This window comes from Myxocyprinus asiaticus, chromosome 31, assembly GCF_019703515.2.
Source record: "Myxocyprinus asiaticus isolate MX2 ecotype Aquarium Trade chromosome 31, UBuf_Myxa_2, whole genome shotgun sequence".
In the NCBI taxonomy this organism is placed as follows: domain Eukaryota; kingdom Metazoa; phylum Chordata; class Actinopteri; order Cypriniformes; family Catostomidae; genus Myxocyprinus; species Myxocyprinus asiaticus.
This window is the reverse complement of record NC_059374.1, coordinates 44,065,225-44,077,724: the sequence shown is the minus strand read 5'-3', so window position 1 is coordinate 44,077,724 and position 12,500 is coordinate 44,065,225. Positions and strand designations below refer to the sequence as shown.

The following is a 12,500-nucleotide window of genomic DNA, read 5'->3' as shown; positions in this document are numbered from 1 at the left end:
TCAATGAAACACAGAGGGTGGTGCTTGAACTGAAAATTAGACTGAATGTCTATGGACGAGCACATCTGTGAGGGATAAAATGCATTAGAGCGCCACCTACATTTCAGATCGGCATATTGTGACGGAAGGTGATGGAGGAAAAAAATATCCTAGTATTTGCTGCCATCTAGTGGAACAAAATAAAACTTTTTTCAGGAAGTTAGAGTGAACAGAACCAGAATTACAAGCTTACAAAGTGAGTAAATATATGTGACATTAATCAGTATATCCACAACATATACCTCATATGACATCTGCACAGATGATGAAAACAATGAACAGGTGAACTTTAAGTTACACACTAGTCAGAATGCATTACTTGTGTTGTGAACACGCTAAACTCTCTAAAACACGGAATAGTTTCTAAAATGTGAAAAATTCGAATTTCTAAAAAGGAATAATAATATTTTAACTGCAGTGACATCACAGAGGAGGATCTGGAGGAGGCGGGTGTTCATGACCCCGCCCACAAGAAGATCCTATTGGCCAGTCTGAAACAGCAGCAGAAATGAGCCAATCCCGATCCGGGCGGTCTAAACTGGAGCAAACCAGAACTGTGCCTCTCTAAGAGAAACATTGCACTGCTAGAGTTTTACCAGACAAAGTCCTTTTAATTTAATCTGATCGTTGGTAATATTATTTAAACAAGTCGATGTGTCAAAAAGGATGTTAGGCTGTAAAGCCCCGCCCACATCCTGAGAATACTGTCTGAATTTGGAGAAAGTGATGTCATCAGAACATTCCTCACCTTTGTGCTGATAAGTGACTGAAGTGTTAATTATTAATAACAGTTTTGTTTTTGTTATTTGCATGTTTTATGAGTTTAAAGGAAAGGGAAATAAGCTGAACTCAGCCATGAAGACTGATGCCTAAACTAACTTGAAAAAGTTTTGTCATTGGTGTTTTAATAAGTGTGTTTGTGTGTGTGTGTGTGTGTGTGTGGGTTTGTATACACAAGGGACAGTTTGTCATTTGTACATTTATCTGTCATATTTAATATTTACAGTCTCGTACAGACGTTATGTTTCCTCTTTTGCACAGATGTTAATGTGTGTCTTACAAATGGTTCAATGTTCCACATATTGCTGCCTTTGAAAACTTCATTTCAACAGAAACAGTGTGGCTCTTTGATTGGAAACTCTTAGAAACTAAACTGAAAACGTTTAAAGGAATGGTTGAAAATTCTGTCATCATATACTCACCCTCATGTCGTTCTAAACCCGTATGACCTTTCTTCGGTGGAACACAAAAGATGTTTAGCAGAATGTTTATGCTTCATAGTGACCACAAATGTTTAAAAATGACAAATGCACGTAGTTCATGTGACTCATGCTCTATATTCCAAGTCTTCATACAGTAAATTTGATTGTTGCTCACACAAATCTAAGTCGTTATTTACTGAAAATGTTGTACATGATGACACATGAGAACCAATGACATTTGGTGTCAGGACCTCAATCTTGGTGCTGTGCATCTAAATGCAACATTTCTTTTCCAATTCAACACAATCACAAATGTGGGGAATATTATTATAAGTCAGTAACAATTGACTGTAGAAGTCTTGCATTGGTACGGAAGCCCTGAACCGCAAGGTGAAAACAAAATTCACTAGGTGATTTTTTTTTTACAGGTGTTTTAGTGCCTTCCTGAGCCTTCAACCTACAAATTTAATTTTTCTTGGGCAAAACAATTGTCAAAAAAAAAACGTTTTTTCTCTGAAAATGATTTTCTCAGGCCAAAAAAAAAAAAAAAAAAATGCATGTGGTACCAACCTCGGCCACCAGGTGCCACTATCAGTATGAAATCTTATGCTTATAAGGTGACAGGTACTTTATCTGTTCATTTATAGATTTATAGTTATAGTATAATACAATAACAAGAATGTTTTGCAAATCTAAATCAAGAAAACATTTTTTTAGACATTTTTTTAATACATAAAATCCCACAATATGTTTACAATATACATATGCTTCATATGGGGGGAGGGGTCTAATTTGTTTGATGACCTTCACTGGGAATATCCATACGGCTATTGATATCACACTTTTTAAAATTGTTGTCTTACGTAAACATGCGCTAGATTGACGTATTTGACCCTTGTGATGCCTGTTTTCAGCGATAAGTGCTGTGTTGAACTCTTGATTGATTTGACAGTGAATGCCGTATGAAACATATATAACCTGTGATTCATTTAATTGTGGGATTCCATGTATTGGAAGACTGTCTAACACTCTTTTTTTTTCTTCTTTGTTTTGTTTTGTTTTTTTCATGTGATTAAGATTTGTAAAATATAATTGTCACCTAGTAAGGAAAAGATTTCATGCTTACTGATAGTGGCACCTGGTGGCCGAGGTTGGTACCACATGCTAATTGTTAGCTAGGAATAAAAAAACAATTCTAATGTGTTGCCACGTAAGAAACATTTTAGAGAAAAAATCATTTTCAAAGAGAAAAAAATATATTTTCAGAGAAAAAAATTCAAAAAGAACAATTTAGGGAGAAAAATCAGAGAAAAAATCTAGAGAAACAAAAAATTTGACAAAATAATTTCAAAGAAAGAAATTCTAAGAGAGAAAAGAATTTTCAAATAAATTTTATTTTAAAGAGAAAGAAAACTTCAGTGAAAAAAATTAAGAGACAAAAAAAAGTAACAAGAAAAAATATTCAGAGTGAAAAAACATTTAGAGAAAAAAATCTAAAAAATTTTAGACATAAAATGTAAGAGAAAATAAAATTCAGAGAGAAAAAATCAGAAAAAAAAATCAGAGAAAAATAATTCAAAGAGAAAGAAAAATTCAGAGAAAAATAAACTAAAGAGAAAAATAATTCAGTCAAAATAATTTCAGAGAAAACAAAATGTCATAGGGAAAAAATATGGAAAAACGAAAATGCAGAGAAAAAATGTTTTTGCCTGAGAGAAAAAAAAAAAAATTGTAGGACATAGGCTCAGGAAGGCACTATTCACCTTCAGGGCTTCCGTACAACAGAGCGCATAAGTTGTATGGTTATTTTTATGGTGCTCTTTGTCCTTTCATTGTGTGGAAAAGAGCAGCTCAAATACTTATTTTCTCCTGTTGTGTTTCACAGAAGACAAAGTCATACAGATTTAAAACAACATGAGGATGAGTAAAAGATGACAGCACTTTCATTTATGGCTGAACTCCTCTTTTAAGATACTACTGTGTAACACCAGCAGGAGACGCGTTTGCAAACTCCATGTTTACTGTATTTAAGAGCTCTGGAGGAGAATATAGGGAAGAAAAGAGTTTCTCTGATCTGAGATTCAAATACGGATCACAGATTTCACAACCATTGTTGACAGATTCACCCCAATTCTAGCAGTTTTCACAGATTAAGGCTGAATTTGACCCTTCGTTTCTCAAAGTTAATTCATCACAAGAGCGCATCAGGGAGTTTAGATGAATTTCAGTTTGGGAAAAGTTAAAACCTCGTTCTTCACATGAATGACTCAATGAAACACACCGAAACTCTTTCTGTTGTTGTCTTTGCTTTGACTATTTAGAAATCATAATACCAGGGAATAAACGCCATCTCTGTTGGGTTTATTTAACAGTGTCTTTAATATCAGCATGGGATGTTTTGCATGTATATGTTTCAGCAGAATTATTCTAAATATCCTTTGTTGTGTCTTATGTTTCAACTTCATTTGCTACATTATATCGTTTTGGCATTTTTACTGTTAAACTTGTTTTGTTCTAAGTTAATATATGTGTTTGACTGTCCTATTTATGTTTTGTTTTTTTCACATAATAAAAACTAAAATCTAATGTCATATCATGTCCTCACGTCCTGTAAGGGAAAATGCATCCCAAATGGAATTATATACATGTATATTAATGTAAAGCATCTCTAATGCTGCTGGATCTTTTGTCAGAACTCATTTTTGCTCAATGACTAAATGAACTGGTGATTTTTAGTGGATGCATGAAGTCAGTTCAGAGTTCAACACACTGACAAACACAGTGTCTTTATTAACAACACCAGATCTATTATCGTTTAACCCTTTAAGCTCAGATGAGCCCACTGTGCAAAAAAATACAATAAAAATAATTGTCAATATATTAATAACTACAGTCTTGACCAGCACAAAATAGGTATCGTTTGAAAGTTTAGAAGCTCTACTTTCCAATGCATGTAGACATTATGACCAAAACTGAACAAGTGCTTTGAAATTTGCAGATAAATCAGAAGTGTTCCGTTTTGATCATTTATAAAAAATATAAATAAAAACAATCGCACTGTACATATTATTGCATCAGTAAAAACAACAAACTGATCAAATAGTCATGTGTCATATGTTGTTGGAAAGTTCTCAAAGAGTAAAATACAACCAGCCTATTTGTTTTACTCACAGACAAAAATATAGAGAGTAATAGCTAAGTATATGTCTTTGACAATTATGTTGGAGTTGCTTATATGCCACGTTTTCACTTATAACTTCACGAAAAATAAACGGAACATAAAATCTCACATATCATTACTTAGAGGAGGTGATTATCTTTCAAACGAGTCCACACACAAGATAATCAGATGCATAGATCATTAGATAATCCACATGAAGCACAATGTTACATATGACCACCAGGAGATGGCGCCAAATACATGACACAGACTCAATGATGACTCAAATGACACAGAATGAAACTCATTCTGTGAAATCTCATGACTAAAATCATGTCTGCATGCTATGCAAACCTTTAGTCATTGTTGTGTTTGCATGTGTAATTAGTTCTTATGTACAATTATTATGTTTTATTTGTTTGGAGATGTTTTTGGACACTATGATAAATTATTTTTGTAATGTTATAACTTTTGATTGCTTTGTCATATCAACACAAACATTTTTCTCAGATAGATTTGACATGATTGGGAACAAAACAAACGCAGTTTTTCAGAGCCACCTTTATAACACCCAGAGATATATAATGTAAAATCAGAAAAACAAGAAAAGTACATTTTTGGCTAAATTTTTTGTGATTTTTTTTCAGCAATTTCTTAGACTGAGAGTCTCAGGATGTATCATAATCTATATCATTAAAACATTTGAAAAGTTTTCTTTAATGATATCAAACACTTGATCCCCCTTTTTTTTTTTTGTTATAAGCAGTGGTGGAAATGGGGTGGAGGGGGTGAAAGGTCACTGAACAGCAGTCATGAATTACATATGATGAAGCACTCATGTGTGTGTACAAACGGCATTTATTTGTGCACTAAATTACACATATTGCAATTTATTTGTGTATTGTATTGTGACTCATGACTGAAGTATATTTGTACATTCTTCTGGTTTGTGGATTTGTCTACTGAGCGTGTGAGGATCTCTTGTGTGCATTTGTTGATGTATATATGTATTTGTAAATCTGTCACGTGCTTGTGGATCCCCATGCTAATTATGCACCTGTTGAGCGCTTATGTGGGAGGTTATGAGGTTGTTTTCTCTCAATATGTGTCTCATCAACTGTAAACGCGAGCTCTTCGGCAAGACACCTGGATCATTTCACATATGATCACGCAGCTTTATCGATGTAATGTAATAGTTTCTGTTATCAGATGTTCAGATTACCTGAAGTAAATTCTCAGTCTGAGCCTGAGGTGATGTGAGGACACAGAGTTAATCTGGGTATGCCACTGAAACAGGAAATCTTTAAAAACACCTTCAGAGTTTAAAGGGTTAAAACCTAACAAATGTATTCTTGTCAACTGTTTTGTTCCAGTCATAAAAGTAAAAACACACAAACACAAATTGTTACTTTGGTAAGAATTTCTAATTACAACCAATGCTGAAATATTCTGTTCTTTCATACGTGTGTAGAACCTCTTCAAGTGTTGATCTGAATCAGACTGAGCTTCATTTTATTGATCTTTATTTAATTTTTTATGGTTTATATACACAGCAGAATTGTTCATGAAACATGGCGTGCATTGAAGCCAAGAAACTACAGCATATTTATATTATTATTTACAAAACACTTTCATGTTTCAATATTTTAAAATGCTAGCTTTAAAAAATCATCTGACAATCCCAACATTTTTTTTTCTTTAACTTGAAGTGGTTTAACTATGCTTGTTTTTGGGGGGGTCACACATACAAACACACACAGACACACACAAGCTGTTTGAAGGTCTGAGACTGATGCTTCTATCCAGTGAAAATCATCTTAAAATCAGCATGAATGGATTTTGTTTGCTTCTGTAATGTGACATATTTCCGAGTGAAACAGGATATTCAGTTTGATCAATTGGGAATCAGTCGGATGGTGTAAAGTGTCTCCATATGACAGCTAAAAGGACAAAAATATATTATTCGACCACTATTCTAAATGTTACGGGTGGTGTGTTGTGGGATTATAATTTAGTGTCCCTCTGAAAGGTTTTCATGAGAAAATGTCACATCCTGAAAAAAAACGTACTAAAGCTTTTCTGGACTAAACAGCCAGAAATATTTCTGCTTAAATTAGCTTCATTTAAGATGAACTGAAATGACAATTTAATGGAAGCTTTGTTGATATACATTTATAAGGCGGTCTTTAACTTCACAAACTGTCCAGTGTTTAGACTTTTTGACTTGTTCCTCCTTTTCATTAATAAAAGCACAAATGTGTGTTACAGTGAGACACTTACAATGGAAGTCAATGGGGGCAATTTTTGGAGGATTTAAAGGCAGAAATGTGAAGCTTATAATTTTATAAAAGCACTTACATTAATTCTTCTGTTAAAACTTGTGTATTATTTGAGCTGTAAATTGTCATTTTTACTATTGTTTTAGGGTTTACGAAGTTGTAAAATTGATTCACAGTAAAATCATGTTAACACACATTGTTTATGTCTTGTGTCTATACTTTTGAAACGTTTACACATTGGCTGCATTCACTTCCATTGTTTTTGTGGTAATCAACATTATGCCACAAATTGAGCTTAACATGTTTTGAACCCGGAATATTCCTTTATTGGAATAAATACTTTGCTGTGCAGGTGTGTCAGCCAATTACATCTGAAGGAATCAGACCTGATAAACACAAATAACATGATGAAATGGGCAGTAGACACACATATACATATATACACACACACACACACACACACACACATATACACATACACACACTCACACACACATATACACACATACACGCACACACACTCACACATACATACACACACATATACACACACTCACACAGACATACACACATATACACACACACATATACACATACACACACACTCACACATACACGCACACACACACACACACGCACACTCACACGCACATACATATATATACACATACACACACACTCAGACATACACACACACAAATATACACACCCATATACACACACACTCACACATACATGCACGCACATACATATATATACACATACACACACACTCAAACACATACACACAAACACATGCATACACATGCACATACACACACACACACACACAGTATGTCAATAAATTAAAAGGAGTCCAGCTCTAAGCAAACTAAGAGAGAAAATTGTTTCACTAGTAAATGTTGTGACAGATACACACTGAGAGCGAGTGTCTAGAAGAGGTTGGTCTTGATTGTGTTCGGTTTCCTGTGGAATGAAGACAGAACACCTGCAAACGGGCCGGACGCCATACTGTCCACAGGCTGCCAGGCTTTCAGCAGGTCCGGGCTCGGGGCGGCACCAGGGGTCAGACCGCCCGCTCCGGTGGAGCCGATGCTGGGCCACGGCGAAGTCTTGAGACCCTGATGGATGGAGGGCGAGATGGAGGTGTTGGTGAAGGTGGCCGAAGACCCCGAGACCGGGCTGGGACTGAGGCTGCTCGCCCCGGGACTACCCATGTTTCCAGAACTGGGCAGAGATGCCGTGCTGTCGGGCGTCGGGCTGCAGGTGGACTCTTTAGACTCATCATCCTCTGATGAAGAGCGGTTCTCTCCAGATTTCTTGCCGCCAGAGGTGTTGCCAGCGTTTCCTCCTTTAGAGTTGGCGGCACGTTCCTGTTTACGGAATTTGGCCCGTCTGTTCTGGAACCACACCTGAGGAAGAGCGACACAGGTGTGTGTTATGTATTTGAAAATATGGTAACACTTTACACAGAGGTTGCATTCATTACAGCAGTTATTAATCTTAGTTAATGTTCATTTCTGCATATAGAAACTTGCAACGGACAATTGTTTTTATAAATGTACATTAACCAAGATTAATAACTGCTGTTAAACTTAATTGTTCATGATAGCTAATGCATTTATAATGATATTGCTGTTGATTTCATGAGCATGCAAACCAGATCTGGAAAATTCAGACACAAGCTACTGTAAATCAATTAAAATAAATCAAGCTGAGACCAGGGTCAGAAATGAAACAGGGCCTGGGGCAAACATTATATATATATATATATATATATATATTATTTTATAATATGTATAAGTTATAAAAATGTATTCTAGTAAAAGAGTTAATCATGTTATGATATCTTGTGATTTATGATATCAGTATTATTTATAGCCACTTTTATATTTGATGATGATTTGATTTGACTGGCATCCCAGCTAGTAAATTGATGTTCTTAGAACATTTTCCAAACGTTATGTTATGGTTGTGGGAAAATGAAAATGTCCAGTTTTCTTAACCCTATAGTAGAACGTTATTTAAGGTTAACAACGTTATAAGAATGTTCCATTAACGTTGTATTTGCAACATTTGTTCCAAATAATAATAAATAGTTCATTTGGAACGTTCCCTGACACTTTAAGTGGGATAAAAGTTCATATTTAGAATTTGTTTCATTGAGTTCATTGATGTATCTGACATAAATGGATGACTCTGTTTTTAATTGGGTAATAGGCCCGTAAAAGTAAACAATGCCCCTAAAAATACATTTTAAATTTGAACTATAAAATAGAAGTTAATTTCTGATCCCACCTGAGACGGACATAATCCAGGTTATGATATAAAAACAGGTAAAACAATTCAAAACGTTTAAGATACATATGTATTGAAATGTTGTGCATGTGTGTATCTCACCTGTACTCTGGCCTCGGTGAGGTCGATCTTCAGCGCGAGCTCTTCCCGGGTGTAAATATCCGGGTAATGAGTCTCCGCGAACACCCGCTCGAGCTCCTTCAGCTGAGAGCTCGTGAACGTCGTGCGGATCCGCCGCTGCTTCCGTTTCTCGTTCAGACCGGACGGATCCGAGAAGAACTTGTACGGAACTGGAAAAATAAATAAATTAATAAATAAAGAATTACGATACATTAATTATAGACAGGATATTTTTGATAGTGTTTTAAAGTAGTAAATAATAATAATATAATAATAATAATAATTGTTTATTTCGTTTGGAAAAGAATGAAAGAATAATACAAATATATAAACAGTCTTTCGTTGATGTTGAAAATTCATGTTTCTGAGAGGATTTTAAGATTTAAACATTTTTAAAAGAAAAAAGAATATCAGTCGTGTTTTGTGTTTCGTTAAAATACAGTAGAAACACAAAAGATTGAAATACAAGCTATAAAATGAATTAATTTATTTGTATATAGATACGTTTTGTATTAAAATGCACGTTATATATTTGATGATACATTTTAAAGACTGTAAGTGTTAGAAATGTATATAAAGAATTCAGTAAAATTCTGGAAGAATTAGTTTTGAGCAAATCTAATTTATTTGTGAAATACCAGTCGAGCCAAAGAGGAGGAATTATTTGTCGCTCCTTTTTCCGTCGCATAATTTCTTTGAATTTTTATTAGTCTATCGATCGATGAACCATAATGAATTAAATTAGCCTGTATCACAGTAAATGACATTCTAGCGTACTGTTGAAATGTGCTACTGTAAATATTGTTGCTCTTGTGAGATGGATTTTTTCTGATGTTGCTCATTTGTAGACCACTTTGAAATAAAAATAACATGTAAACAAATAAATCAATGTAAAATAAACTGTGAACTCTTTGCGACTGAAAACAGCTTCTTTAAATGAAACTCATCGAGGCGTGTGTGTCAGTTCGCAGTTGTACAGACAGCTGTTTTAAGTCGTTCAGTTGTTGTCTGTGTATTGTCGGGTGTACCTGTGGAATAAGGCGCAGGCTGGTGTTCTCTCAGCGCGCCCAGAGTGCAGCTGGCCGAAGCGAGCGGCGCGCATCCCGGGTTGGACGCGAAGCTGCTCCGGATCGGGTTGTACTGGAAGGTGTTGGCCTGACTGCACGAGTTAAAGTCCGCGTACGCCGACGCCTCCATCGCCGCCATGCACGAGTCATACGTGTTCAGATACGAGTAATCCATTTTGTACATGTGGAGGGCGGATGGAGACGCAGGTGCTCCGGATTCGGGCTGCTGTCAGCGGTGCGGTAACGCGACGGAATGACGCGCAGGTGGGTTCTGTGAACGGTGTCCGTTATGAGTCCAGTGTACCTCTCAATTCCAGCAGAACTGCAGGTTGTTTTGCTCTCAGTGGCAGTATCCAGAGTCTCTCAAGCGGCCGTGTGTGCGTCCGGTGCCGGTGTGCCGGTGCTCTGCTGCGCCCGGGCGGTTCTCGGCGTGTTTATAATAAAGTTGCTGTCCGGGAGACAATGGCGAGGCGGTGGTCTCTGTTTGCATGACAATGTCTCAGTGCAGAACGCCTCCTCCCCTCTGCTCCGACCATGCATCTCTAATGCACCTCTGCATTAACCCTTTCCATCTGCATCTGTGTGTGTGTGTGAGTGTGATGCAGCATCATCACAGAGATGTTCTAGTAAAGTTCTTCTAACACTGGACGCGTGTCTGCTCATTTGGATGAGTGTTGAATTTCTATTTCCAAGTTTAAATGATTCTTTCTCAAACGTCCTGTTTCGTATGATGGAAGCGAGAAATGCTGTTAAACTAAAGCAGATGTGATACTCCTGTGAGCGCGATATATTACAGAGCAAATATAATTAGAAATAAATGACTATTAATGGATATTAAGAGTAATTTCATTAAGGCGAAAATGGGCAACTTTTCATGGCCGGGTAAAAGGCTCCATTCCAGATGATGCTAAATGAATTGTGGGATTGTTTTAGCTTTAATCTGGCTCTGGTTGTAGTGCGAGAGAAGTTTAATTGAATTTCGGGAATAATGGCCTTTATTTAAGACCACGAAGTCTCCTCCAGTTATCAGAAGAGCTCGTCAAAATTGCGCGCTTTTAACGCTGAAAAAATCAAATAAAAATAAAACAAATGCAAAGAGTAAAGATTAAAATATCAGCTCAATAATTAATTGTATTCGTGTATTTTTACTGTAGAAGATCCGTCCTTTAGGATCATCTCTTGAAAAGATTTCATCGAAATCAATGTGAAATTCAACCAGTCGTACGAATGCTTTCATTTGAATCCCGCTTCCATGTTTTGTGTGCAGAGATTCTTTTGTTTAGTTATTTGTTACGATTTGTTTAGTGGAAATCGATATGTTTAATACAGCATCTGATGCTATTATTTAATGTGAGGAAAATTGTGTGTGTGTGTGTAGGGCATCAAAGTATGCACAAAAGTTAATGCAAAATTATTGATTACATTTACCAGAAAACCATGTTTCATAGTGCACACTTTAAAGCCGCATGTGGTTTTAAAGAACAACAGGGGTTTCGGGTGTAGAGGCGCGTTTGACTTTTGACCCTGTAACCTCGAGGGCCTGTCTGCAGTGCGGAGGCACCAGGCGCGGATCAGCGGGAATCTGCGCCCGTAACCTGTTTATCCCGGAGCGGCCCCGGGCGGGAGTGTCACGGCGCATTTGGCTAATTTGAGGGTGAACGGCGGCGGAACTGATGCGCCCTTCAAACTCCATCTATCAGCAGCCAAATCATCTGCATCACCCGGCGCATCGGATCACAGAGAAACGCGCAGATTAACGTCTATACCGGGATGTGACGAGGCGGCACACGACTGCAACAAGTCGCCACGGATCCCGGTTATACGGATAGAATGAAACCTATCAGCATCCGTGAACACCTGAGAAGAGATCAGATTTTACCCGCCACTTTTTCTATGCGCGTCTCAACAAATATACCGAACAACAGGGACGTTTTATACTTCAGGCCTAATACTTTTTATAGCCTACACTTAATACATAAAGTATGCACTTTGACATCAAAATGAAAAGACACAAATCATGGTTGTTTTCATAGATAATCTAACCTAAGCAAATAAGAAACATGGCATTATGAAATACATAAATTAACGAATAAATGAATAAATAAATTGGCCTGCACGAATTAAGGAGAAAATGAGGTTGAAAATATACTACAAAAATGAATATAAACGAAATCAAACCATATAGAAACGAATGAATCCCAAATCAATTGAATTAAATTGACTAATTAATTTAAATGTAAATATAATATAAATAAAAACCGAGTTAAGCGGTTTTTTTCCCAGATATCTTAAATATGACAGTTTAGATGCTTTTTTATAATGAAACGAAAAGAAA

The 12,500-nt window shown here is 36.4% G+C and overlaps 3 protein-coding genes across 6 annotated transcripts in view; 1 reads left to right on the top strand and 2 right to left on the bottom strand.

Moving 5' to 3' along the window:
• LOC127421813 (phosphatidylinositol 3,4,5-trisphosphate 5-phosphatase 2A-like) overlaps positions 1-2,259 on the top strand; it is a 52,335-nt gene extending 50,076 nt beyond the window's left edge. For both annotated transcript variants that reach the window (XM_051664948.1, XM_051664947.1), the window contains one exon: positions 458-2,259. In XM_051664948.1, the coding sequence (XP_051520908.1) occupies positions 458-551 (94 nt within the window). In that variant the 3' untranslated portion in view covers positions 552-2,259. The remainder of the gene's footprint in view (positions 1-457) is intronic.
• Positions 1-10,648, bottom strand: part of phox2a (paired like homeobox 2A) — a 180,303-nt gene extending 169,655 nt beyond the window's left edge. The window contains exons 1-3 of one of the 2 annotated variants that reach the window (XR_007894104.1): positions 10,127-10,648; positions 9,081-9,268; positions 4,756-8,092 (exon numbers count right to left, since the gene is read on the bottom strand). Coding sequence is in view for 1 of the 2 variants with exons in the window: in XM_051665003.1 (XP_051520963.1) it covers positions 7,613-8,092; positions 9,081-9,268; positions 10,127-10,349 (891 nt within the window). In the remaining variant the exon portion in view is untranslated. Of the gene's footprint in view, positions 1-2,409; positions 8,093-9,080; positions 9,269-10,126 lie in introns of those variants that run through there. The other variant, XM_051665003.1, reaches the window with a different exon arrangement.
• The window catches only part of anapc15 (anaphase promoting complex subunit 15), a 337,271-nt gene that overhangs the window by 68,371 nt on the left and 256,400 nt on the right, over positions 1-12,500 (bottom strand). The window lies entirely within an intron of this gene.